At 36.0% G+C, this 27088-nt stretch overlaps 3 protein-coding genes across 5 annotated transcripts; 1 reads left to right on the top strand and 2 right to left on the bottom strand.

Annotated features, from left to right (window-relative positions):
- The first annotated feature begins 1485 nt into the window (after positions 1-1485).
- On the top strand, positions 1486-8387 carry LOC137713225 (kinesin-like protein KIN-14C). The gene is made up of 23 exons (XM_088683640.1): positions 1486-1600; positions 2497-2697; positions 2791-2948; positions 3052-3144; positions 3290-3506; positions 3640-3767; positions 3866-3949; positions 4075-4152; positions 4234-4326; positions 4435-4464; positions 4619-5176; positions 5256-5337; positions 5420-5515; positions 5597-5776; positions 5921-6027; positions 6120-6298; positions 6400-6564; positions 6673-6926; positions 7058-7221; positions 7303-7403; positions 7530-7790; positions 7893-7993; positions 8095-8387. Exons 2-23 carry the CDS (start codon positions 2586-2588, stop codon positions 8151-8153), a joined length of 3300 nt encoding a protein of 1099 aa, XP_088539766.1. The 5' UTR covers positions 1486-1600; positions 2497-2585; the 3' UTR covers positions 8154-8387.
- A 5885-nt stretch (positions 8388-14272) lies between these two features.
- On the bottom strand, positions 14273-16204 carry LOC137712928 (uncharacterized). Its single transcript, XM_068452132.2, has 4 exons — positions 16047-16204; positions 15642-15822; positions 15452-15518; positions 14273-14992 (listed from the first exon to the last, which is right to left on the bottom strand). The coding sequence occupies exons 2-4, from the start codon at positions 15779-15781 to the stop codon at positions 14711-14713; spliced, it is 489 nt and encodes a 162-aa protein (XP_068308233.2). The 5' UTR covers positions 15782-15822; positions 16047-16204; the 3' UTR covers positions 14273-14710.
- A 2453-nt stretch (positions 16205-18657) lies between these two features.
- Positions 18658-22097, bottom strand: LOC137713862 (uncharacterized). Of its 3 annotated transcripts, XR_015955432.1 has the most exons (7): positions 21832-22097; positions 21249-21715; positions 20782-21129; positions 20298-20675; positions 19910-20130; positions 19209-19562; positions 18658-19100 (listed from the first exon to the last, which is right to left on the bottom strand). XR_015955432.1 is itself a non-coding variant. In XM_068453214.2 (6 exons), exons 1-6 carry the CDS (start codon positions 21975-21977, stop codon positions 19314-19316), a joined length of 1809 nt encoding a protein of 602 aa, XP_068309315.2. In that variant the 5' UTR covers positions 21978-22097; the 3' UTR covers positions 18658-19313. The 3 variants fall into 3 exon arrangements, 2 of the variants coding, with proteins under 2 accessions (XP_068309315.2, XP_088539799.1); XM_068453214.2 differs by having other exon boundaries at positions 18658-19562; XM_088683673.1 differs by having other exon boundaries at positions 18658-19562; positions 19910-20124.
- Positions 22098-27088: the final 4991 nt, after the last annotated feature.

The following is a 27088-nucleotide window of genomic DNA, read 5'->3' as shown; positions in this document are numbered from 1 at the left end:
ATATGATAGTTTGTTGTTATGGTAAGAGATAAAAAAAATTAACAAAAAAAAAAAAAAAAAAAAAAATTGAGAAGGAGTGATATGTATGAAGCTAGCGACTTTTTGTGGGTGAGGCCGCTAATATGATAGCGACACTTTTCGAATACGGTCAGTAGCGAAGTACCAATTGTATCCTTTTCTTTTTGTTTTTTTTTCTCTTTTTTTTTTTTTTTTTTTTTCTTTTTCCATTGAATTTTTTTTTCTTCCTACATTACTTTATTTTGATTCAAATACCTTTAGATTTAGGTTTAGATTTATATCCTTGTTTGAAAATTTTCACCGAAGATAAATTTTATAGAACATGAAAATGATAGTTTGGTGATGTGGTATGGGAAAAATGAAAATTTAACAAAAATAAAAATAAAAATAAAACATAAAATAAATTAATTAATGGTTTAGGCGCAGGGAGACGCAGCTCAGACTCACGCCCAAGCCCAAACTCGTGCCCTCAGGAAGGTCCAAGGCGTAGTAGAAGCAGTGGAGGCCGATGAGGTTTAGAGTTTAGGGGTATGTGAATAGTAACACCCTGAGTTCAAGTGTTTAAGGGCGTGTGAATAATAACACCATGAGTTCAGCGTGTTTCAGCGCCTGGTGCACTTGAATTTTGTCCATTGCCGCAACATAGTGGAGAAATGTTTTTTTTTTTTTTTTTTTATTTTTTATTTTTTTTTAGGGGTTCTATGTTAAAAGTTACGACTTTAGTATGAATTCTTTCATGGTTGATAGCGGCTTATAAATGTCCCACCCTTAATAATAATGCTTCGTCTGGCCAACCATGGTTGACCACTAAGATTAAAACTAATCCCTACACCTTATTGATAACGACCTATAACTGCCCACTTCCAGGCACCAATGCTTTGTGCGGGCAACAATGGTCGACATGTGCGATTAAAATTAAACCTACCCCCTATAAATGCCCTACCCTTGCCACTTATGGTTTGTATGGCAAACCATGGCTAACATGTGGAATTAAAACTAACCCTACCCCTATAACTGCCCTACCCCCGACGCAATTAGTTTGTACGGGCAAAAATGGTTGACACTTGAGATTAAAACTAATAATGCAACTTCTAGATTAAGTGCTTCACCCAAAAATTACTTTTATGACCGAAAATTACACTGTCAAAAACGATTTTAGTTGTCAAAAAGCTACTTTCAACCCTTCGGAACGCAATATGAAACAGATCCTTAACTCACAGGCCACTAATGTCTTGGGCCAACGATGGATTTGGGCCATGGAGGTGAAAATTCAAGACCAATTTCAACGTGCCATTGACGTCCACCAATAGGAAGCACAGAAGACGGAGGGGTGGAGGACAGGTGGGAGAAACCCAGCAGATGGAATTAGAGACGTAGAGCTGAGAGAGAGTTGTGCTCCTAATTTCACGCACTGGTTCTTAACTCTCTTGGAAGATCAACGGTGGAAACCAAAATACTCCAAACAAAAAACATCTGAACAAAACATGATTAAAAGTAAAAATAATTAAAGTAAATGGATCAAAAAATTGGTTTAGCCTTAATCAACGCCGCATTAGCTTGAAGTCTCATTGAGTTTTCTCAGGTGGGATTCTGCTTCTTTTCTTTATTTCACATTTTCTTGTATTTCCTTCACTGTATTTTGATCATGTTTATATGAATAGTTACGGTCCGTTTGATAACCATTTTGTTTTTAGGTTTCGTATGAATAGTTAAGGGCATTATGTTTGATAACCATGTTGTTTACATGTTTTGTACGAATAGCTAAGGGCATGCTTGATAACCATTTACTTCACTGTATCTTGATCATGTTTGTATGAATATTTACGGCCAGTTGGATAACCGTTTTGTTTTTAGGTTTCGTATGAATAGTTAAGGGCATTATGTTTGATAACCATGTTGTTTACATGTTTTGTCTGAATAGCTAAGGGCATGCTTGATAACCATTTCGTTTTTTAGGTTTCGTTTCCTTTTCGTAACCAGTTGTTCACTGGATATGGGTTCTAAGTCAAGTTTGTTCCATATAGTTCTGTTGTAGCCAGTGTGCAGCTCGGGCAAATTGTCTCTCGCATTGTGTAATTGCTATTTTTATCTTTGATTTTCGAAGTTCGAACCTGCCATGTGCATAAGTTTTTCGTTTCTTTTGAATACAGTAATCAGTAACTTGGGGCATGACCTCTACAATTTGCAGTGAAATATGCAATGAATATATATATATATATGTATATGTATATATATATGTATGTATGTATATATATATATATGTATGTATGTATGTATATATGTATGTATCTATGTATCTATGTTTGTGTGTGTGTGTGTGCATGATTGCTGGTGCAACCCCTCATTAATCTTCATCTCCTTTCGTTTGGGACAAGATAGCATTTCTACTCCGTGTTTGTTTCTTCGAGAGATTGTTTGTTCGCTTTACGCGGTTCATTGTTACTACCCTTACATCAGTAGTGTGTTTCCAACTCGCAGGGTTGCTCTTATTAAACAGAGGATTGATGTGGTTTAGCATGAGTTTTATAGTTGAGCTCCGAAGCTAGTCCACGCCCAAGTAGCTGATCATGGATTCCGCATCCAATTACAGCAGAAAAGAAAATGGAACCAGCAGCTCAAGCGTTCCTGCTACCGGGAATAGTTTCGAACAAGTTGTAAATGGTAATGATGAGACTGAAGGTAAGGAAATTTAGCCATCTCCACTTGTTCCCGATATACTTCTTCAATGCTTAATGATCTAAAATTTTTTTCGCCTTCGAGTTTATTTTGCAGGCAAGCGGCGAGCATACTTAGTAGAATGGTTAAATAGTTTAGTTCCTAATCTAGGTTTACCAACAACTGCTTCTGATGAGGACTTGAGATCGTGCTTGATCGATGGTACTGTTTTATGTTGGATATTGAACAGGCTTAGACCTGGTCTTGTTGATGAGGTTAGTTGATAACTTGATAGGCTTTCCCCACCCTTTTTTTATTGAAGAGTTTTTCGACAAGGTGGTGATCGAATGTCTGGTTTTGTACTTTCAATGTTCATAGAACTCGGTTCCACCCTCAGAAAAAGTTGCAAGGTTTCTGGCAGCTATGGATGCACTAGGGCTGCCGAAGTTTGATATGTCCGACCTGGAGAAGGTACCTATCAATGTTATTTGTGTGCATACAGATCCCTTGCAATGTGCACATGATATCTAGTTTTTAGGTCTCGATATTAAGGAATTTCTACATGTTTGCTGACATTCAATATGGTTTTCATTTTTTGGGGATTAATATTATGCAGGGTTCTATGAAGGGTGTCACAGAATGTCTTTTAACACTTAAAGCACGATTTATGCCAAATGTCATGGGTTATGGTGTATCTATAACTAGTCCGACGACTAAATCTGGCAGCCAATCTTCCCGTGTCCAGCTTGCTCCATTATCTGTAGCTGACACGCGGAAAGTCTTGTCTGAGTCAAAATTTCAGCGCGCATTGCGTAGTCCTGTTATGTCAGGAGGTATGGCTATGGTCTTGAACAGATCAAAATTTATTTTTGCCGATATACTTTTATATGTTTAAGTTGATAAACTTTTACATAATGTTTTCGTCATTCAAACAGTTGGTGTTTGACGCAAATTTACCTTGTGCAGAGACGTCACCTTTACTCATGCATCATGTCGGACATAAGTTCCACGAGGTGTTTCAGTTGAAGCAAGGAGGCTACGCGGATCTTCCTGCTGCAAAAATTTCAGAAATGATGAAACCAAACAGTTTAGATGTAAGTCCTCAGTGGACCCTGAAATCGAATCAGATTTTCCTTTTGTGATCTCTTCAGTTTAATCTATTTTTAATGCACTTCAGCATCTCTTGTTGCAGAACGCTCCAACGCAGTCACTTTTGAGTGTCGTAAATGGAATCCTCGATGAAAGTGTTGAAAGAAAGAATGGTGAAATACCCCATGTATGGAAACCCGAAAGCACAAGATTGTTTAAACATAAGTTCACCTATACAAATACCAGTATGTACAATATTCAAGAAATGTAGATTTTGAAAATCCGCCCTGACACATTGCGATTTTTGCACAGCGTGTGTCTTGTCTTCTGCGAAAAGTTGTCCAGGAGATTGAGCGGCGAATATCAACTCAAGCGGAGCATTTAAGAACTGTAATATGCTTTTATGAATACTTTTCACTGCTAGCCTTACTAAGAAGTGCTTTGTGTTAACTTCGTCATGGTTTCGTGCAGCAAAACAACCTTTTTAAGGCTCGTGAAGAGAAATACCAGTCAAGAATCAGAGTACTTGAAACACTTGCATCCGGAACCAGTGAGGAAAGTGAGGTATGAAACATTTTTCAAAAAATTAGATCAGGAGTTGACAGCTTCTCGTAAACATGTTTCAATGTGGAACCAATGTCTTATTTTCAAAGTGAAAATTTTCTGTTACAGCTTATCATGAACCATCTTCAGCAAATAAAGGTATATTTCGCAGACAATGAAAAAAACATATTGCTGGTGTTTAGCAGTCAAAGAATACGTATAATTTTACTTGTAAACTGCGGTTACAAAGTTTTTCTCGTTTGATATATAAGTTTCTGAATATCTTTAAGTGGGAATGTTTTACAATTGGCAGAATGAGAGAACCCGAATGGAAGCAAAGAAGAAAACCGATGATGAGGATGTGATCAGATTAATGAAAGAGAAGGATCAATGCAACCTTGAAATTTCAGGATTGAAGCAAGAGTTGGATATAGCGAAAAAGACATATGACCTGCGTTGCTTGCAAATGGAAACGGAAGCAAAAGGTGCTAGGGCGGAGCTTGAAGAGAGGACAAAAGAACTCGAACGTCTCTTGGCAGAGTCGAGGAGTAAGGTGAAGGAGCTCCAGGAAAATTCTGAGTCAAAACATCAGTCTAATAAAGCAGAACTTGAAGAGACAGTAAAAGAACTTGAACGTTCTTTGGCAGAATCAAGGAATAAAGTGAAAGAACTCGAGGCAAGTTCCGAGTCCAAATATCAGTTTTCTAAAGCAGAGCTTGAAGGGAGAATAAAAGAACTTGAACGCCTCTTGGCAGATTCAAGGAATGAGGCAAAGCAGCTTTCAGCGAATTCAGATTCAAAATATAAAAGTTGGACCAAGAAACTGCGAGTTTACGAGACCTCTATGGATCTTCAACTTGGTTCACTAAAGGTATCTTTAGATCAAATTGTATTTCAAGATTTAATTGTATATGATGTGCACATTCTAAATCAAGTTATGAAATATTCAGGAATTAAGGTTATCATCCGAATCCATTAAGCAAGAAGTTTTGACGGCAGGACAGAGTTACACGGTGAACTTTAATCACTTAGGTAGGGTTGTCTATCGAAAACTTCATCTGTTTCGTGCAGTTTGTGCTAGAAGAGTTTCATGCATTATAACTTTGCTTTTCAGGAGTGAAGCTTCAAGCATTAGCAGACGCGTCTGAGAACTATCATGCACTTCTCGCTGAAAATAGGAAGTTATTTAATGAAATTCAGGATTTAAGAGGTGCTACGAAATAAATTAGCGTTACTTTGGTTACATCTTACGGAAAAAAATTAGAGTTCACTTCTTAACTTTCTTGCACAGGAAACATCAGAGTCTTCTGTCGAATAAGACCATTTCTTCCTGGACAAAAAGAAAAGAAGACATCAGTAGAACATACTGGTGAAAATGGGGAACTGGTAGTTGCAGACCGCTCCAAACCAGGAAAAGAGGGTCATCGATTGTTCAAGTTTAATAAGGTCTATGGTTCAGATGCAACTCAAGGTTCTCTATTTTGTGTCTTTAATGTTGGATAGATATTGTTCGATTCATCTGTTGATGCTCCTTGAAAATGTTCTTCTCCGAACATGATTGTATAGTGGCATACATTACGATTCTGAACTTGAGCATTTTATTTAACTGTGGCAGCTGAAGTATACGCTGACACACAACCGTTGATACGATCTGTGCTTGATGGATATAATGTTTGTATTTGTGCTTATGGTCAAACTGGATCCGGGAAAACCTACACGATGGTATGTAACATCTTTATATCCTAATTTTCATCACAGAACAATAATTTGAAAAGATGCTGACTTGATGTTTTATGTCTATTGTCTCCTCTCAGACTGGTCCTAATCAAGCAAGTAAAGAGAACTGGGGGGTCAACTACCGGGCCTTAAACGACCTTTTTGACATCTCTCAATGTAGAAAAAGCTCCATTACATATGAAATTGGAGTCCAAATGGTTGAAATATACAACGAACAAGTGCGCGATTTGCTATCCAGTGATGGTGCTCAGAAGAAATATCCTTGTCGTTACGAAATGCGCTTCCTATTATTTTGCATACTTATATGTCGTCTGAGTTAATTTGGTATCAGTCTTTTGTTTGCCTTGACTTGCACACACTTGGGATTATGACCCACTCTCAACCCAACGGGTTAGCTGTGCCAGATGCTAGCATGCACCCCGTGGAATCAACCTCAGATGTAATAAAATTGATGGGAATTGGGTTTAAGAACCGAGCTGTTAGTGCCACTGCTTTAAATGAAAGAAGTAGTCGCTCTCATAGGTTTGTACATCTCATCTTCATAAAACTCCATCTAGTACATATATATATATATATGTTAGTTATGTATTTTCTGGTGTGTATGATTTTAGCTTGAATGTCTATATACAGTGTTGTTACAGTACATGTACGTGGGAAGGATTTGAAGACTGGTTCCGCTTTGATTGGTAACCTTCATCTTGTAGATCTCGCGGGAAGTGAAAGAGTAGACCGTTCTGAGGTAACAGGAGATAGGCTCAAGGAAGCACAACATATAAACAAATCATTATCTTCTCTTGGAGATGTCATATTTGCTCTTGCACAAAAGAGCCCTCATGTACCTTACAGAAATAGCAAGCTCACTCAAGTCCTTCAAAGCTCTCTCGGTACTTCTTCACTAGTTAGTTTCATTGAATCAAAGACTCATAATAAAGTTGCTCTTGTTTTTCTCTAAGATTTATGCGAAGTTTTATAAGATACGTAGTAATGCTAGAATATTTATGGTATTTTACAACAGGTGGGCAAGCAAAAACGCTTATGTTTGTGCAGCTAAATCCTGACGCAAGTTCATTTTCCGAAAGTTTAAGTACTCTAAAGTTTGCTGAGAGGGCTGCCGGAGTTGAGTTAGGGGCGGCGAAAAGCAACAAAGAGGGCCGGGATGTTAGGGAATTAATGGAACAGGTTCTCATTTCATATGCATAATTGGCAAAATATGTATTCTACAAAAAAATTGTTGTTTCTAAATTTTTCTTGCCTCTGCAGGTAGCGTCTCTCAAAGACACGATTGCTAAGAAGGATGGCGAGATTGAGCGATTGCAATTACTTGATGGCCACAGTGAGAAGCGTGGGACGAGCTCATTTAGGTATGAATCTTCGCAACCAAGCAGAGTTTCTAGAGGTGGGAAGTGAAACCAAACACCGTTAAGTGGCGGGATAAAGGCTTAGGACTTAAGGCAGCTTCTGATCCTGAAAACTGTGTTTTTGTACAGTACTCATAAGCTCCAGAAGTCCATGCATGACATTAAACAGCAAAATGATTTTCTCGGGCAATCATCAAAGATTGCCGGAGGTGATGACATAGGTCAGAATAAACCTACAGATCATGCTGAGAACTTAGCATCTGGGGATGCAGATTCTGAGGGGAAATTAAGTGACTTATCTGACGGTGGTCTTTCTGCTGGAACAGAAACTGATGGCTCTACCGACAGCATGAATTATCCCGAAAGCACGAAATCTGATCCCCCGGAAAGGTAAGCATCACTTGCACTGAATCTAATGCATTATCCAGGCACCAAACGAGGCCTATATGTAATGCTATTGGTCATCTCTGACTAATGACTCATATTCTGCAGGCCTAAAAGGATTAGTAGGATTCCGCGACCCTCGCTTAAACCAGGAACAACTTCTTCACCTTCGGCATCAGGATCAAAGAGCGCTGCGAAGGTACCGTCAGGTATGTGAAAGTAGAGCTCTCTGCACCAATTACTGCTTCAGTTTGCCTTCTAATTATCAAAATTATTACATCTCTCAACATGTCACAATCACTTGTTGCAGGTATGAGAAAAAGTAACAGTTCTTCGTCGCTGAAGCCGGTTGCGAAAAGTTGGAAATAATTAGAACTCTGTCACTGCAAGAATTTCTCTTCTCAATTTTTTTATATACATGTATAGAGTTTTGCGTAGTTGTAATTTTCCCAAAATTTTACCATCTCCTACCCTAGCTTTCTAATTACTTAACTTTTTGTTGAGTGAGCTCTAATGCAATTATGTAAATGTATATAATCAAACCAATGAGCATAATCAATCAAGATCCCATTTTGTTTTTTTTTTTCATCAATTATATTCAAATTAATAATCTTTATCCCAAACCCAAATCATATCATTAAATTACAGTCATATTAATCTTTATGTAAAACACTAATCTTCATCTGAAACATCACATTTAAGCATTTCAAAGTCCATTAATTAAATATTAAACATGTAATTAATAGTACCATGTAATAGTGTAATTGTAAAATGAAAACACTATGTTATATAGTAACTACTTTCCACTGGCTATATTGTTTCGTATTTTACTATTGTAGGGTTAGAATACATGTTTGAGCCAATGTTCTATTTGATAATTTTACTATTTGGGTTTAGGATATAGAGTTTAGGTTTTTTAGGGTTTAGGGTTTGGGGTTTAGGTTCGCGTATAAGGTATAGGTTTTAGGGTGTTTAGGGTTTAGGGTTTAGTGTTTTTAGGGTTTTTAGGGTTGAGGGTTTAGTGTTTTGGGTTGAGGGTTTAGAGTTTAGGGTTGAGGGTTGAGGGTTTAGAGTTTAGAGTTTAGAGTTTAGAGTTTAGAGTTTAGAGTTTAGAGTTACTACTGTTATTTATTTAAGTTCAAAACGTGATGGATGATTGCCCCTTTGCCGCTCTTTGTCCCAGTGGATAAGGCGCTGGTCTATGAAACTAAGATTTCGGGTTCGACTCTCAGTAGCGTTGCAACGTTTTTTTACACTTTTTCCCTTTTTTATGAATAGGAGAATATTTAATGTAGGGGTGGGCACGGTTCGGTTCGTTGTGGTTTTAAGTGAAACCGCAATCGAAACCAAAACATTTTGCGATGCAGTTCGATGCGGTTTGTAAGCCAAAACCGAAATGAAACCAAACCATTTAATTCGGCTCGGTGCGGTATCAAACAGTTTTGGTTTGGCTTTTGAGAAAAAATATACATTTTAAAATTTACACCTTTACATGTTAATCATTGACATGGTATAATACCAAAAAAATTGTATGTAAATTTGCACCAAAAATATTACATGTTAATTACACCATTGGTCAAGAATTTAACTCCATTCCAAAAGAGACTCCATTTCTGAATAATCGAAAAACTTAGAAGTCGAAGGCTAGACGAGTACATGCACAACACAACCATGGGAAGCCTGTTCTCGTTCACAATCTTCGCCAAGCGAAGCGTTTTGACTACAGAATGCAGTTGTTTACCTTTTCCATGAACTCTATATTTACCACCCCCTCTAAACCATGTATCATCAAATTCATCACAGCAAGAACAATCAACAAAATAAATGATCATGAGATTCTGGAAAAGCTTGACACAAAACATACCATCTGCTATAGCCTACAGAGAGTAAGGAGGGTTTCGTCAAGAATTCACATCTTACCTTTAATAGCAGACTAGAGGTTGAAACTCATCCTTGGAACATTGTTGCTAACCACACCATATCAGTTTCCTAAAGAAATGCATGATAGCTCTTCCTCTTCGAAAGGCTGCATTGATAAGCGATCATTGTTGAATAGATTCAAGGGTGGAAAAGGATGACATTCTAGTGTGGTTGAGTCCATACTAAATGTATGGACACTAACAAACAAACTATTAAAACATGACATTTAATTTGAGGTGTGGTTTTCAAAAGTTAAAACCAAAACCAAACCATTTCCAACTTTGCGGTTCGGTTTTAAAACCGCAAAACCAAACTGTTTGATGCAGTTCGATTTAATTTGTGTTTCAGTTTCAGTTTTTTTGTTTCAAATATCCACCCCTAATTTAATGATAAAAGGTAGATAATAGAGTATTTTGTGGCCCATTCGGTGAGGCGCTGGTTTGCCAAATTAGCATTCCTGGGTTCGATACGCAGCGGAATCGTTGTGTTTTTTTTTTTAAATTCTTTTTCCTTTTTTTTTTTAATGAATAAATGTTATTGTGTGTCCATAGCAATATATTTAAATTTTTTTAATACATTCGATATTCCTACTAAACTATTTTGAAAAGATGAAGAGATTTTGAACTCCAAATGTAGTGAGTTGATGAGAGTTTTATGATTTATTATTGACATTCATAGCATTCAAACTCTCTTACTTTTACTTATATTATTTTAGGGTTAAATTACGATAGTGATCTTCTGATTTATACTTGTGTTTCACTTTGGTTGTAACTTCAGTTTTAAATTTGATGACCTTTTAATTGTATCACATACCCTACTTCAGCCATTATGTCAATTTCTTTAAACTGTTTCATTGTAGTTGAGTTGAACATTTTAGTCAACAATCAAATTAACAAAAGTATGACATAATAGTTAAAGTGAGTCACATAACACAATCGAAAACTATAATTATAATATACATACCACTCAGCCAAAGAAAGATGATGGAGAGTTGACTGAAATGGGCACTAAATACTTTTCAAGAGATCTCATCTAAATCACTGGTATGGCTATCAAAATCGTGAGCATCGGTGTGTAGGTTCCAAATCCAAGTGGTAATATCAGATCCCTTAACTGTTGTTCTTGAGAAATGACCCGGTCTAGCCCATTCCTTGAAAGAAGTTTTTACGGGAACCCTATCTACCAAAATTTTAACTTCTAGTTCCGGCTAACGAATAATCATTGAGTCCTCATCTTTCTGGACAACACATACAAAGAGATCCACCAATAAATAATTAAGTAATTAGTGAACTTATGAGAGATGTTTAGACTTAGTTTTTTTTCTCTTCCATCTCCCATCTATCTATTTTCTTTAGTTATAGTACCATTAAAAGTTGATTATAAAAATATGTTGTCATGTCTTAATTCTAGCTCCATTTTGTGCGCTACTGAAATTACAATGCATCACATGAATCTCTTACTCTCTCTTGAGCACCACCTTATCCTAAGCTTCCCACGCTATACGCATGAATATTGAGTTTAGGAATTTAATTAGCGCAGCGCTTTGTGAGAGTATTAATTTAGAGAGTTTTAACGAAACATTCCTGGTACTGTTCATTTTTAATGAAAAACCACATTTTTACATTTTTTTGGTACTATTCAATACACGTTTATTTTTCATTTTTCATTAAAACTAAAGTTTTTTAGACTTTTCGTTACTTTTCCTATTAATTTATTGGAAAACTTTGGTTATGGTCCTTGGTTGACTAAAATTTTAAGTAAAAATCTTATTAATATGATTGAATGACAAAATGGTAGTTTTTTTTTGTATTAATTAAACAAATTTAATAACAAAAAATTAGTAAACCCTTCCTAAAAGGATTAATACCAAATAGGGATTTTAAATTTTCTTTCTCAAATTTGCTCTGACCAGTTGGAATTATGGAGTCGTGGATATTGATATGGCTTGACGCAGAGATGTCGATTCCATCTGTGTTCGGAATATCTTCGGGTGCAAAAAATATGAAGGTTGGAGACCTCGACAGTTTGACAGTCGTTGATACTAATATGTGCATTCGGACTTTCGCCATGTGTAAGCCCACTCAGTTGAAGATTGTCACATTTGGTGGTGTGTAGAGCCTGCAACATTGATCAGTAATACAATTTTCCCCCATATCCACACTCAAATTACTCAAAAGTGTAAAATTAACGTTAATACACTCAAATTTAGAAGTGTTCGATCAAGATTTCAAGTGATTCTCTGAAAGTTTAAGGATTTGTTTGCATGCGCTTTTAAAATGACTGAAAGCGCTTTTAGAGAAAATATTGTTTGGTTCCAAAAACACTTGAAGTGTTTTCTGCAAGAAGCACCAGTTATGTGCTTCTTCCAAAGAACACTTAATATTAGAGCCAATCCTTGGCCATATGTGTGCCGACGAGGACGTCGGGCCCCTAAGGAGTGGTGGATTGTTACATCCCATATCGCTTAGGGGAGTTGATCATGTAAGCCTTATATGTATATTCCCATCTTTACCTAGCACGAAGTTTTTTGGGAACTCATTGGCTTCCGGTTATATCGGAACTCTGAAGTTAAACGAGTTCGCGCGAGAGCCATTCCAGGATGGATGACCCACTGGGAAGTTCTTGTGTGAGTTCCCAGAAACAAAACCGTTAGGGCGTGGTCGGAGCCCAAAGCAAACAATAACGTGATACGGTGGAGTCGAGCCTGGAATGTAATGGGGCCTGTGCCGGGATGTGACACTTTAAGTGTTTTTCTAAAATTTACTTACATTTTTACTAAGGATTGGTTCCAAAAATATTTTCACCAAAAGCGCTTTCAACTATTTTAAAAGCACATCTAGATGAGCTCTAAGTGTATTCAATCAGGATTTCAAAAGACTTTATAACATTGCAGGTGTATCTAATTTGAAATTGATTTTTTTAAAAAAAAAATTTAAGTTGGGAAAATCGAGGGAATCAGAGAGATTTTTTCGTAATGTATTTTAAGTATTTTCAAGTATTTATTCATTCAAAATTTTACATAAAATCTCTAGAAATCAAATAAACTCTATCAAAATTTATGGATATATAAATCCATCAAAACCCTTCAAAATCTTAATTGAATATACCTCCCAAGCATAACGAGTGAAATTTAAAACAAAAAACAATTACAAATCAAAGTATTACCTCTCTCGTTAATTCTGATATGTGTTTTTACCTCAACATTGACAAGAAGAGCTTGATTTGCATGGGTCTTTGAATGTGGTAGGTTGCAAAAGGTATGTTCTATCCCTTATGTCCCTTCTGTCCCTTCTGTCGCTTCACACGCAGTATTCTACGATCCTTATTTCATGCAAACACATATACAGTCAAGGTTGGAAATGGTTATAGGCGCTAATCGAACAGCAGGTAAGAGTCTAGCATTTAGACGTTTAGGTGAAGCATATGCAAGTGTCTTGGCAGTTGTTTCTAATGTTAAATAAATGTATTATACAACATATAAAAAAATGTCTACTTATATTTAAAAAAAAAAAAAACATAATTGTATCCGGATACATAAATTATACCATAAAAATGACATATAGTGAGGCGGAAATCTTTTTATTTATTTATTTTTTTTTTTTTAAGAATGACAACTGATAGCAAGCCACAGTTATCCATTCCTTCCGGAAGCCGGGAAGACAGTGAGGCGGAAATCTTGAGTTGGCGTATATCTCTCCAAATATGGAAGAAACATACCCTAACTACAAATTATAGTCTCTTATAATTAAGAAGAGGAGTTTCAACTGCATAACAGTGCTATGAAAGTTAATGTCCGTGATTAGGGCGCCTTTGCACAAATATTTCTCCATCACAAGTGCGTAGGTCAGCTTTCGCTACCAGACATTTGACTAGTCACCCTTTGGAGTTGAACCATTCAAAAGTGCAAATCCCTAACAGCAATCCTCCACGCCAACACCAAGTCAGCAAAAGCCAGCAGGCCAAATAGTAGCAAACAAACAAACAAACAAAGAGGCCAAGTCCCACCACATGTTATGCGATGCTTCCAAGGAAACCCCATTACCCCACACTCGCCCTCCTATCTTCCTCCCACCCACCTTCCCAATCCTCCCTTTTTCCACAAATGCAACTTTGAAATTTGATTTGATTAAGATCTCAATTTAATTTAGATTTAGGCGGCCACAAGGACCACCACTTCTCAATAATGTTGCTTATTTTACTCAACCATTGACCCATCAATTTAATTTAAAGCTTTATGACTTAAGTATTAAAACACCATGTGCCTTTCATAGAAAATGTTTGCTCCGCGGATTCACTGTTATGTGAAAAAGTTATGGCATCTTATAACAACGCAATTGCATCTCAAGAAGATATTTTTGGAGATGCAAGGTCTTGCAGACACACCACATATTATTTAAGAAAGTTAAAACGCACGTCAATGTGTGAATGGCTTGTTGCAGTGCTACAATGACATCCACATACATATCAAGAAGAAATTTTGAAGATTCAATTGTGAAAATATTCCAAGTCAATAACAAACTGCCATGGGAGAAAATTACAATGCATAAACCATGCAATAACACATCAAATTCCAAATAGATCCAATCCTCATTTCCTCCAAGATACAATTACAAAGAGAGGATTATGAGAATCCAAACATAGTCTTTACTCCATAGAGAGAGAAAGTTAAAGACTTTAAGCCTTCCTCTCTCTCTCTCTCTCTCTCTCTCTCTCCTCTCTTCCCTTTTATTCCTCAAAATGGAACATCTCCCATCACCTTAATTTACATATACGTCCTTTGAGTTTTACACAAAAAAACTTCACCATAAATTAAGCAAATTAGATCAACTCACATGACTTGTATATACAAAAATTACATTCTCTCCGTCTCAAAGACCCCCCCAAAAAAACATTATCTTCTTCCTCCTCCTCTTGATATTTTCCCAAAGCACAAAGCCCTCTACTTTTCTCACAAAACCTTGCTTCTTCCGAAACTGAGAGGGCTCTGTTCCATACCCTTACTGTGTCTAAGCTATAGCAGAGATGCTGCAGTTCCTGCGGTCCCTGCTAAGACAATCAAACCCTTCGATCCGCACCGCGACTGGCTTGTCCCCGGATTTCATCCGGACACAGCCTCCGTTGCGCGATGACAACATGGGCTGTGTCGGCAAAAACGGAGCCATATTGCTGCTGTTGCCGAAATGCTCGTCTTGGATTACAGGATTTGATGCCCTGCTCGGCGGAGACCCGCAGAAAAACGGCGGCGACGAAGCCAATTGATTAGTACTAAACCTATCATCACAATTCCCCTGTTTTCATAAATTAACCACAAAACAGGATGAAATAATTAGCTTTTGTTCTTGGGATTTTTTCATATGTTGAAGATTCAGCTAAAACATGACAACAGAATTAAAAATAAACTAATTCCTGCCCATAAAAAAAACAAATTTCAAACCACCAAACCAGAAATATAAAATGAATACAAGAAATGATTTCCGGACGCTCTTTTTCTCTGCACAACCACCAAACCACGGTTTACTTATGTAACTTTATTAGACTGGATGTACGGAAAAAAGGAGGTGCGCGAAAATCACTTTCTCTGAATAAAAACAACAACAAAGCCTTTTTCCATTAAATGAGGTCGGCTATATGAATCTTAGAACATCATTGTGCTCGGTTCTGTATTACGAAATCATTTTCTCTGAATATTAGCTCAAAAATACATCCCATGAATATTAGCTCAATAAATTTAAGGGGAAGAGAGGAACCTTGGCGAGAATAATATCCAGAATCTCAGACCCAGCTTCAGAATCTCCAATCTCCGATTGGTTGTGACTGTTACAGCAGCAACAACAAAAATCAAACACCCAAGAAAGAACAACCTTTGACTCGACCTACGAATTAAAACCTTAAGAAAAACAGAGAAGTGCGAGAAGAATAAAAAAAAAAGGTACGTACTTGAAGTATCTAAAGGGTCTGATGTTGTCGTTGAAGGAAGGAGTTAGAAAGCTCAAACGACGTGGTTTTGGGCACACAACTGAATCCATCCCCTCGCAGCCTACCATGGCGCTCTGCTCGTAACCGCACCTGCTCATCATCTTCGCTTCTTCTGTTGGAGAGATCTCACCAACAATAAAGCCTGCACACCCAGATTTCATTTCATCAAAATCAACCCCAAAAACAGAATAAAATAATACAAACTTTTGCATTAAGATTTAAATATAAAATATGATTTTTGTTAAACAACCCCAGAAGGAAAAAATGGGAAATTATCAGGTTTTCTTCGTGATTTTTTAATAAGTTGCAGATCTGTTGATGGAAAAGTTGCAGAAAACTCAAGAAATAAAGGGAGGAAGCAAGAACCTTGAGCTGCAGCCACAGGAGGCTCCTCCGGGAGGATTTGAGGGGAAGAAGAAACCGGGTCTGCAAAACAGAGATTTTTTCTGGGCGTCTGAGAGGGAGAGAGAGATAAGGGTTGGGAGGCTGAGTATTTATGATTCGTAGAAACAGGGGACGGAGAGAGAAAACAGAGGATGATCTATATTATGGACCGTTGGATGATGTTGAGATTGGTGATAGATGAGCTCGATTTGGTCCACGTGGTCGGGATCTCCAGCTCCTTTTCTTCTGTAATAATAGTATAATACTATAAATAATTAATTATATTCTTATTTTAGCACAAGCCTGCAAGGGAAAATATCTATATTTTAACGAAAAACTCTGTTAACACTTATTTTAATGAAAAAATATTTTTTTATATTAAAAAGTTAATATTGTGATTATTTATTTTATTTTTTATATTATCTTTATTATTAAAATTTAAAGTCTTTAAAATATTTTTATTAATTTTCCTATTTATTTATAGCAAATTTCCCATTGACCAGTGCCCATTAACTCTGTGCAGTGCACTATCCAACTAATTTTTTTTTTTTTTAAATTTTCTGATAAACTTAAAGAAAGATTATGATTAAGGAAACTCAAATCTTTATCCAACTCTTAAATTTGAAGTCGTGCAGATTTTCTTGTTATTTGATTGGACAAGTTGAAATGGATAATCAACCAAAAAAGAAGATAAATGTATCTGCACGGTTTGAACAACTCTATGGACGATGCAATGAGTCTTTAAAATAAGTGAGAAATTCAGTAACGCTGTTTTGTTTTTTTTTTTTAGTCGAAAAATTTAAGCAACGTTGTTTTAATAGATCATTTTTCACATCAAATATGACCATGTGAGATCAAAATATATAGTGTTCAAATTTTTATAAGGGTGTGATATTCACGTACCCCTTTTTACTTCTTTTAATTTTCGATCGTTTGATCGGATGAATTGAATAAGATTAAATGACAAAGATTAACAATGAATGTGAGAAAAGTAAAAAAGAATGTGTAGATAACAAATCCTTTTTTATAAAACATAACGTACAAATGACATGATCAGATTGTTGTAACCACTATTTTTTTTTTTTTCTTAAAGTGGTGCTACACCCAATAGGCGAAATGCAATTGGGGGAGCCATGAAAGTGACACAAATTACACGAACGTGGTTTTGAGTACGTTACTTTGCCAAACCCGAATTTGAAAACTATTAGCCAAAGTTTAAGGAAGCACATCAAAGTTTGATGACAAAAAAGAGGGGGTAAAAAAACATGGCAGATGATCGTTAATTAGATTCCGATGGGTTAAGGCTTGCAGAAATGGCTAATAAAGGAACCTGAATGATTCCAATCCAAGTTGGAAAGGACAGACATGTCTGTAACATACAGAATGGAAGTGGGAACCACAGCTCCATACCCTTTCCTTTATGTTCGATTCTTCCGCATACCACTGCCTTGGGGATGTTCGTAAAGTTAGGAGTTACATTTAGTCGAAATGAATATACCGTTACGGTGACGTAATGTGTTATAAAATAAGAATAATATTAGAGAGACTAATTATTTAAACTAAATTTTATAATCGTATGATGTGGTTGTTAACGATTAAATTATTACTTAAGTGCTGATTAATATGTTTATTTTTTATGGATGACACATCATATAATTTACAAATTTGGTTTACTAGCATTACTCGTAAAATAAAGATATATGTAAATTTTTGTTCATATGTTATTGTTCCATGACATAGCATCATTTAACGATGTACCAGTGCTATGTATGTTGTTCTAGTAATACACTTTTTTTTTTATATTCAGGATCTTCATCTTCACTGCATCATCGATTCAAACTCTCTACGCTCCCGTTAATGAGTATTAGTGTAGAAAATATCTTGTACTTAAAAAAAAAAAAAAAAAAAAAAAAAGTTTAATTTGGTTAGTATTTTCATCATTATTTAAGGGCCTGATAGGCCTGTACAATGTCTTGGGTAGGCTTAAGCACGGCCCACTAAACTAGATTAAGGGCCTGATAGGCCTGTCTCTCTGCGTTTGAACTCGATCTTCGGCGCAACGCCAATTCCAGATGGAGATGATGTTTCGAAGACAGAGGCAGATGATGTGGCCGGGGACAACCTTGGCAACCAATAGTTTGGTAATTAGTTTCTCAAGCTTTTGTTGTTATTTTTATTATTTCAATCTTCTGAAATATATGCGTAAGTGATACGAACCATATAAAGAGAGATTGGAATTCCCAAACCCTAGTATGCATTATACTGTTAGTTAGCAAACAAAACAATGATTGATTATAATTTATATGATAAATTAAGGAGAGTGATAGGGTTGATGGCGCAAATTCCTGCGGCTGATATCAGATTATTGTTGCGTATGAATTATAATCAAGTATCAGTTACGATTGACATCATGTGCACAAGACTAACTTTAGTAGTTCTAATTGTAATGGATTAAGGAACACATTCTTGTTTTGATGTTGTAGTGACGAGATTTTCAAATATACTCCGAGCTATGTCATGCTACAAAATTTTCAGCAAATGATATCTATGACATTTCATATTTGAGATTATATTTCAAATTTTTATGCAGTAATTAACTAAGTATAAAATGAATATATTTCCTTTGCCCAACTACAATAGTCAATGGGACATTACCTTTAAAAAAAGTCATGAAATCTCAACGTAGCTCCACCCTCCAGATCCAAAAATCTTAAAGATGTTGATTTATTAGACTTTATTTATTTTTTTCATCCCCCAACTAAGTGGGTCCTAAACCCTAAATTAACCACAAATATATGATATAACCCTAATCCCTTGAGTGTACCATGTGCTACCTTTTTTTATTCCACTTCATCTTCATCATGTGTTTGCAGCAGCCTTCTTGCTATTCTTCCTCTTCAGTCTTCTCTTCTTTTGATTCAGCTCAAATCCCTGCTTGTAGATAAACCCTTAAAAAAGCTAAAGCTAAAGTTCCTCATGTCTCTATCTCTTCATGTTCCTTCTCTCTCTCCTAACATTCTTTCCTGGATTCCAAATCTTCAAAGTCCATGTCACCTTCATGTGCTTATTACTTTGATATGTAGTTATAGGCCCTACCTCCATAACATAATATTATATATTAGAGTGGTATTTACAAAAGGGTACCTGCTGCTGGGTGGGTAGGATATTCATTCATTCTTTGCGCAGTCATGCATGCACATTCATGTCACGATGTCTAGTCATGAAAGCAACACAATGGTGGTACGTGGGTCATTGTGCTGGGAAGAAAAGTGGGGAGGAATCTCTTTGGTATCTTTTTCCATCCAGAACTCTCACTTTGCTCATCTTTGCTTCGCACCAATGTAATTGTTCTGCATTTAGATCGGTCATTCTCAAAACCCTAGATACCAGTTTTAGGTCAATTAGACCCATCAGTATCTCCATCTCTTCCTCCACCTTCAAGCTTCGCTTTCTCATGCATTTGTGGGAACGTCGAAGATCTTTGATTTTCATCTTCTTCTGCTCATGAAAATGGGAGAAGTAAGAATATATATGGAAATTATTATACATTAACTTAAAAGAACGGACGTGCATTGATATTGTTAAGAATGTATCAATCACATGTTGGTACGCTTTTACAATAGTAATGTTGACATTATTAATGACATATCCACAATCAGTTTTAATAAAGGATTTACGTTCTGGACTATATTTGGTATTAGTATTATCGATATTACTATTAACATATCGACTGTCAGTTCCTTAATAAATGATGGACTTCCATTCTAGATTCTATTTGGTATGGTAATAAATAATGATAACATAATCAAGAATTGTGATACACACACACACACACACTAACTTACTTTTTGATTTACTTTCTTCATCAGATGGAGAAGAGTGGGATCAACTGAACCTTTTCGTTTTCTTTTGAACATGGATGCTAATTTCTGGCAGGGTTTTATCTTATCAGCCTTGAGAAAATCCATGAACGTTCGGATTCCGTCTTCCATTATCATTAAAAATGCAGCTGATGAAATTTTTGAGCCAAAACCTTCGTCCTTTTCATGCTCACCATCTTCTGAAACTTAAGACATAGAAGTCATGCATTAGTTAATTAACTTTGTTTGATCCCTAGACATTTTACATATCTTTGGTACAACTTTAAAAATCCTATCATGTAACATAGATCAAATTTTTAAAGAAAAAGAGTGAATTAAAAGAAGTTAAAGTACAATTCCTCTGCAGATGTACCTTGATATTCTGGCACTTGAAGTAACTTTGGTGCCAAAAGCCTCATCCTAGCATAAATCTCTGGCCTCCTGCCTTGCTCATAAGGCTCATTCTCTACATATCTTCGTAGAAGCACTTGAAATTGCTGAAATTGCTGTGCTAATTCGCCAGGAACGCCGGGATCAAACTGATCACGTCGTGATGCCCTTTTTTGCTCAAAATTCTTGTAGTTCCAATTAAGTGCTTCCCATGTTAAGCAAATTTGTGCAACGTAAGCAGCCTCCAGCTCATGATAAGGGTTGTGACGTACATCAGGCGGCCTTTTTGTTGCCATAGAGATTCTATGAACTATCCTTTCCGAAATTGATCTTGGACAAACTTGAATAGACTTAAGTGATTCTAAAATAAAAATATAGCACGTATAATGTCCGCTTAAGATATTAATAAAACAAATCATTACAAAAAGGAAGAAAATATAGCTAAATTAAACTAAATTTAAAATTACCTGTTTCATGGAGCTTTTGGGCACTAATTCTGTCTAAGAACATCATTTCTTCATCATACTTTTGGAAGACTGTGTAAGACTCCCATTTGGGGCAGCTTCTCCGGGACGAGGAGGAAAAAGGATCTTCAGTGGCAGAATCCCTGCAGTTAATTGAGCTTCTCCATTCAGAAGAGCTCTTAGAAGTTGATCCAACGGTTGAGTCACCAAAAATTTCATCCTCTTTATTGTTTTGAACTTGGAACTTCTTGTTCTTCAATTGTGATGGCCCATAAACAACAAAATTTTCGTCACCGGATAAATGCGTCTGATCTGCCCTATTGATTTCAGTGTTGTGTTCATCACAATTATCTGTATGATCAAATAACATAAGCAATGTCAGGCTGCAGATAGTACAAGTATTAGAAGTACATCATGTGACTAGCTAGCTAAGTGTAACAAACTTTGGTGCTTGATATAATATGACATACCGTCACCATTTTTGTCACTTTTATGTGGTTCTATAGTTATCGGAGATGTGGACCACACTCGATCATTCGCGACAGAATTGAGAACTGACGCTGTTTCTTTCACTGGGATTTCCTCCACACCTTGATCGTCATATTCAGATTCTGAACCTTGTGGTGACTCATGCAAAGATTCATCTTGGCGTTCTTCAATTATTAAGCTCTCCCGTGCGCTAATGAACTGGTCTTCGGAATTTTTTTTTTGATGATGATGCTGAAGGTTATTGTTGGGCAAAAACCTTAGTGATTCGTTGCCGCGCATGATGTCAGCCACCAGATCATGATCATTTATGGTTCTGCAGTATTGGTGACTATGAACATGAAATTGCCTTTCTTCGTCTTCTTCTTCGTCTTCTTCTAATTCTTCTTCTTCCTCCTCCTCCTCCTTTTCTTCATCCGAAAACACATAGTCTTCGCAACCATTCTGGCTTCTGCAATCCAACAAATAAATGCATACAAAAGGGTGAAGATTTAAGTAAATTAAAGAAGTAAAACACAAAAGCGAGCATGCAGTTAAGAACTTAAAACTTAAGTATATAATTAAAACCTTGGGAAAATAGGGTTGCTGCCGACAAAGTAGAAGAGTTTGAAAAGAAAAATGGAGGAGACGTAGAGGAGGAGGAGGAGGAGGAGGAAGGAGGAGGAAGTGTTGTAGAAGAGCCTAACAAGTGCTTCCTCAGCTGAACATGGCATTTTCTTCTCCAAAAAATGAGTTTCTATGGAGCCTCTCTCGTAGTCTCTCTCCTTCACAAAGCACAACGGCAAAATGGGAGTAGTACTTGAAAAAAGTTAAAGCCTTTGCTTTGGTTTGCTTTCATAAATCTCTTCCTTGTTGGTCGAAATAGTTCGTTTGATTTCCAAGGAAATGTCTCATGTGTCCTCCAATATTGCAAGTGCCAACTTTACCTTATATATGTTCCATATTAATAATTAGATATAATTGTATATAAGTCGCTTAAATTGTCTATTTTATAGTAAAAAATACTTAAAACACTATTTGAAAAAAAAGAAATTCTTAAACTCAACTATTATTGCAACTATTGTTAACATCATAGAAGTAAAAAAAAATTCTCTAAAGTTTGATTCGTAAGTATTTCTCACTAACACCAACAGCTATTGTTGAGATTGCACTTTGATTTGTAAGTATTTCTCACTAACACCAACAACTATTGTTGAGATTGCACGAACTTTTTATTCTTTTTTTTCTTTGGTAAAAGAGATTACAATAAATACTGAGTAAATTGCTTATGAAAATCTATTCCTAATTAGGTAGAAGTAGAAGGTCAATCCTATGAAAATAGTTCTCTTGCATGTGCTCACATTGTGTGAAACAAATCGTGATCCTATTCTACAAGAAAGGGGCCTATGCTATATCCAAATAAACAAATATAACTGGAAACAAAAATAAAAGGAAGAGACCAAAACCAAGCCACACGCATTGGTAGACATGTATGCATGCTACTTTTTAAAAGAAGTATTAGGATAATATTATTTCCAAACAAAAAGAAGTTGAAAAAAAATAATAATAATTTCAATTAGGTAATTAGATAAAAAAAAAAGGACATGACATAAGTTTCTGGACAAGGTTTTGGTTAGATAATTAGTGGAGGCTTGAAGGTATTAGTATTCTTTGCCTCCTATAATATATAAAGAACCTTTTTATAAAGCTATGAATTAGAGGCGGTGTCAATTGGAGCTTCTCTTTTGGAAATCTTCTTAGTTGTTTCTTCTTGTCTTTAACTTTGCCATTAAGATTTCTGCAGACATGTTTGTCGATCCAATCAGCGGTTGATTACTTTATCAGGCACGAATCAAATCACCAGAATATGAAGCACTAAACTATGATTTGTATTAATTAATTAGTTTACACTGGACTAAGCCTTTTATTATTATTTTTTTACAAACAATATTATCCGCATAAAGGGGTGGGGGAGTGAGCGCCTCACAATGGGCTAGCAATAATGTGGTTCAAATTCGCTTTAGCGATAATCGAACCTAAGGCATCTCACTTACAAGGTAAGAGGAATATCACTAGACCGTAGTATTAAGTGACTACAATGGACAGAGCTTTTAACTATAACTTCGTACCTTTGTTTGACAAGCCCCAAAAACATCAATTCCTAAAGAGATTTTTAACGTGGCCGGAAACATGGGGTGATACGCCATATGTTGTTCTACAAATGGAGGGTTGTGTTTTTTTTTTTTTTTTGGTCATGGGATTTTTTTTTTTCAAGTGACATATGGCGTATGTGTTCGTGTTCTAGCCGCACTGAAAAATTAATCCAATTCTTGATTCCCCAATAGTAAATACATTCCTAAATATAACTCGTAAATTTATGTTTACACCCAAAGTTGTCTCTAGACACACAATTTCTTTGGGTACCCCTAATTATTTTTAATTTCTCTGGACACCCAAACACATTTAAGAATATACTAGAACCTTTAAAAAAGATTTATTAATTTGAAAATTAATAATAATAAAAAACTAGAAATAAAAAAATGAAATTTTTTTACGGCCAAGCCGCCATTGGAGAGGGGAGAGACGGACTAGGGAGAATCTTGTATGCACAAGGGTTTTCAAGGAACGTGTTTGGGCCTAAATCATGATTTTGGCAGAATTGAGTTTCGGTAGTCTCGGGCCAGAAGTAAAATGCATCGTTGATGGAGTAGCCGAGTCTCGGGTAAGTTAGAGTTGTTGAGATTGAGATGTTTTCTGATACGAATCAGAATATTCTAAAGATTGAAGATTGTGGCTGGTGGGATGAAGAATGAATAAGTCACATAATAAGTTTAGGTTCAGAGTTTTAATAAAAAAAAGGGTGAGAATTGGTGCTAGAGTTTTGGCCAAAAATTACTCTGAACATATTCAAAGAATATGCTGAGGAATTGGAATATTATCATAATATTACAATTCGGCATACTTGGGCATCAAGAAAATTTGTTCCTATAAATATGAGAGGATTTGCAATGTAGAGATCTCTTCAACTCAACAAACAACTCAAAACGCTTTACTTGAAAACCCTCACTCTACACGAAACCCTTCTCACAGCCCAAACCTGTCTCACAACCCTGAGAAAAATACTATCCTAACGCTCTTATCAACACAACTTCACTTTCAATAAGTAAACATCACTGCATTGACAACCGGCGACATCTTTAATTTGGATAAGTAAGCAACACTGGAACTTGAAAGTCGAGTGATATAGAAGCATCTTCAGTTTGGACAAGTAAACAACACTGTTTCTGGTTGGTTGGTTTTCTATTTACATCTAGGTCGGGGTCACTTCATTAGCCCTGACAAAGTGAGGTGTTTTATGAACGGTTGCTCTCAGTTGCACTTCTTAGTTTAGTATTCAGATGGCCGAACTATGTTGACCATAAAGACACTTATTTCCTTTGACTATCTTTGCCCGTACAACCTAACACTGATAAAAACAAATACAAAATTAAAAAGAGAAAAAAAAATTAGAATTTTTGACGGCCAAGCCGCCATTGGAGGGGGGGGGGGATAGAGACTAGGGAACACCTTGTATGCACAAGGTTTTCAAGGAACGTTTTTTCCTTTTTAATTTTGAGTAATTGCCTGTTGTTTTGGCTATGGACTAACCAGAGAGAGTGCCTTGCAGTAGGATTGAGAAGAGGAGGTCGGGCGATTGGAGTGAGTAGCAGTGGCTAAGAAGGCTATGGTGTTCACTGTTCAGCTATGAAGCACATAAGGACTCCTTTAGGACCACCACCACCATTGGATCAATTTTGAGAGAGAGATAAAAGAGACGTATTGGTGGATAGGTGGTTGGATGCTGTAGGATGGACTAGCTGGTGGTGTCGTCAGGTAGGGAGGAGGCGCCAATGGAAGATCACCATCACGTCTTCTTTTTTATTTTTACAAAAAAAATTAAAAATAAAAGAAAAAAAAAATTATTAACACTTTTGTTAATAAATTGTTATTAGATAGAGGGGCTCCTACATGTAAAAGGGTAAAACTGTCTTGAACTCTTTTTAATAAAATTGGATGTCAAAAGACAATTCTTGAGTGTAAACAGAATTTCACCATATAACTCACGGAAAGCTCCATTGCATGATTCTATGAAGGGTAAAACTGTTATGATTCATCATTCTTCTACTTTTAAACTGGACAACATTTCTTGTTTCTTTCTTTTAAAGTAGCTTGGATGTAGTGAGTTATCCAATTCTGTTCAAATTAAGCACCAATAAGTTTTGGTAATAAGTAAAAATGGAGGGAGTTTCGATATTGAGAGAGAGAGATAAAGGAGATGTATTGGTGGATAGGTGGTCGGACGCAGTGGGGATGGACTAGCTGGTGGTGTCATCAGGCAAGGAGGAGGTGCCAATGGAAGATCACCATCACGTCTTCTTTCTTCTTTTCACAAAAAAAATAATAAATAAATAACGCTTTTGTTAATACAAAGTCTTTTTAATAAAATAGGAGGGAGTTTCGAGCTTCTAATTCAAAAAGGCATCGTAAAGTAAATTTTCAAATCAAATGCAGTGTTCTAAAAAATATTGCCTAGACAGTTATCAATTGCCACGATTAATTCATAGGAGTTTAAAAAATAAAAATGACGCTTATATCTACCTAGGCACCCACCTGGTCGGCCTGAACTTGCCTAGACACCCTCTTAGACCACTTAAGTCTTGACTCTCACATAGACAAAAAATAAATAACTTTCAATTTTTTGCATTTTATTTTTTCAATAAATCATAAGATATTTGCTGGGTACTTAGATAAACGCTCATTATATATATGCTTGTTCACAATGTTTTCAATATATTATAGTACTTTATAACTTATGTGTCATTTTATTTTGCAATTTATGTATCCTCATATAATTATGTATTTGTTTAAGTATAAGTAGACATTTATTTATATGTTATATATTTTAATTAAAATTAAAAAAGTACCACCTAGACACCTAGGCACTGAATCTCTGTCAGCCGTGCCTAACGTCTTTTAGAACTTTGACCAAAAGTCACCATCCTTATTTTTTCTTATAATCAAACTTATGCAAAAGGTAATGATACAGTGATCATCGTGTAAATTTCAACCCAAAGATAATGAGCACCCGAGAGAGAGATGTTTCTAGTCTTCTAGAAACCCTAGCATGCAGGAAAGATGGATGTGGTACTACATCAAAAGCTGGAGTTAGGATTGAATTTTATGCAAAGCTTCGAAGACAAAAGGAGGTGAGTGAGTGAATGAAGAAAAAGATCCCAACAGAAACGCTTTGGATACGGTCGTGCGGGTTGGTCACCATTTTAACCACTCTTGGTAAACTTGTGCACACTGATTATAATTAATTAAATAAATCAGAAACAGAAGCCACACCTACAGCCAACCATTATATATGCATCGAAAGATCTTTGAACTGTCAATTATGCAATATTCTTTGCCATAAACAAACTATCATATCATGCAAACTTCCAAACATGCAATCTAATTAATTAAAATTTGCAGCATATCAAGCAATCTATCCATGAATGTATCCGTATATAGGCTATATTTGGTATTGTTTAAGATAATAAATAAACTAATTAAACTTCATATACTATAGTAATCAAAGAGTTGCAAGGACTTTCACAATCAGAAGAGAGATGATGTTGTTTAGAGTGTTAATCTGATATAGAAATTAAGGAATTATATACGTGTTTATAAAGAGTTGAGTGATTTCTTTTATTGTCAATTGGTTTTATAGTTGTTATTCAATTGGTTTTATAGTTGTTATTCAATTTTCTTCACTTTTATGGTAGAACATCAACTTCATTTATGATGTACTGCTCATCTG

The sequence above is a fragment of the Pyrus communis genome, chromosome 14, assembly GCF_041283825.1.
Source record: "Pyrus communis isolate YQ-2024b chromosome 14, ASM4128382v1, whole genome shotgun sequence".
In the NCBI taxonomy this organism is placed as follows: Eukaryota; Viridiplantae; Streptophyta; class Magnoliopsida; order Rosales; family Rosaceae; genus Pyrus; species Pyrus communis.
Note: the sequence above shows the minus strand (reverse complement) of the source record. Positions and strands in the feature narration are given on the sequence as shown.

Excerpts from the sequence above, each read along its gene's own strand:
- LOC137713225 (XM_088683640.1), top strand. The coding sequence starts at position 2,586 with ATGGATTCCGCATCCAATTACAGCAGAAAAGAAAATGGAACCAGCAGC. Across the intron at positions 3,145-3,289 it reads ATATGTCCGACCTGGAGAAG|GGTTCTATGAAGGGTGTCAC; the intron begins GTACCTATCAAT and ends AATATTATGCAG. Across the intron at positions 7,222-7,302 it reads TTAGGGAATTAATGGAACAG|GTAGCGTCTCTCAAAGACAC; the intron begins GTTCTCATTTCA and ends TTGCCTCTGCAG.
- LOC137712928 (XM_068452132.2), bottom strand. The coding sequence starts at position 15,781 with ATGATGAGCAGGTGCGGTTACGAGCAGAGCGCCATGGTAGGCTGCGAG. Across the intron at positions 15,519-15,641 it reads AGACCCTTTAGATACTTCAA|TCACAACCAATCGGAGATTG; the intron begins GTACGTACCTTT and ends CTGCTGTAACAG. Across the intron at positions 14,993-15,451 it reads TGGATATTATTCTCGCCAAG|GGGAATTGTGATGATAGGTT; the intron begins GTTCCTCTCTTC and ends TTATGAAAACAG.
- LOC137713862 (XM_068453214.2), bottom strand. The coding sequence starts at position 21,977 with ATGCCATGTTCAGCTGAGGAAGCACTTGTTAGGCTCTTCTACAACACT. Across the intron at positions 21,716-21,831 it reads AGCAACCCTATTTTCCCAAG|AAGCCAGAATGGTTGCGAAG; the intron begins GTTTTAATTATA and ends GTTGGATTGCAG. Across the intron at positions 19,563-19,909 it reads TGAAGAAAGTAAATCAAAAA|AAGAAGATGAAAATCAAAGA; the intron begins GTAAGTTAGTGT and ends TTTCATGAGCAG.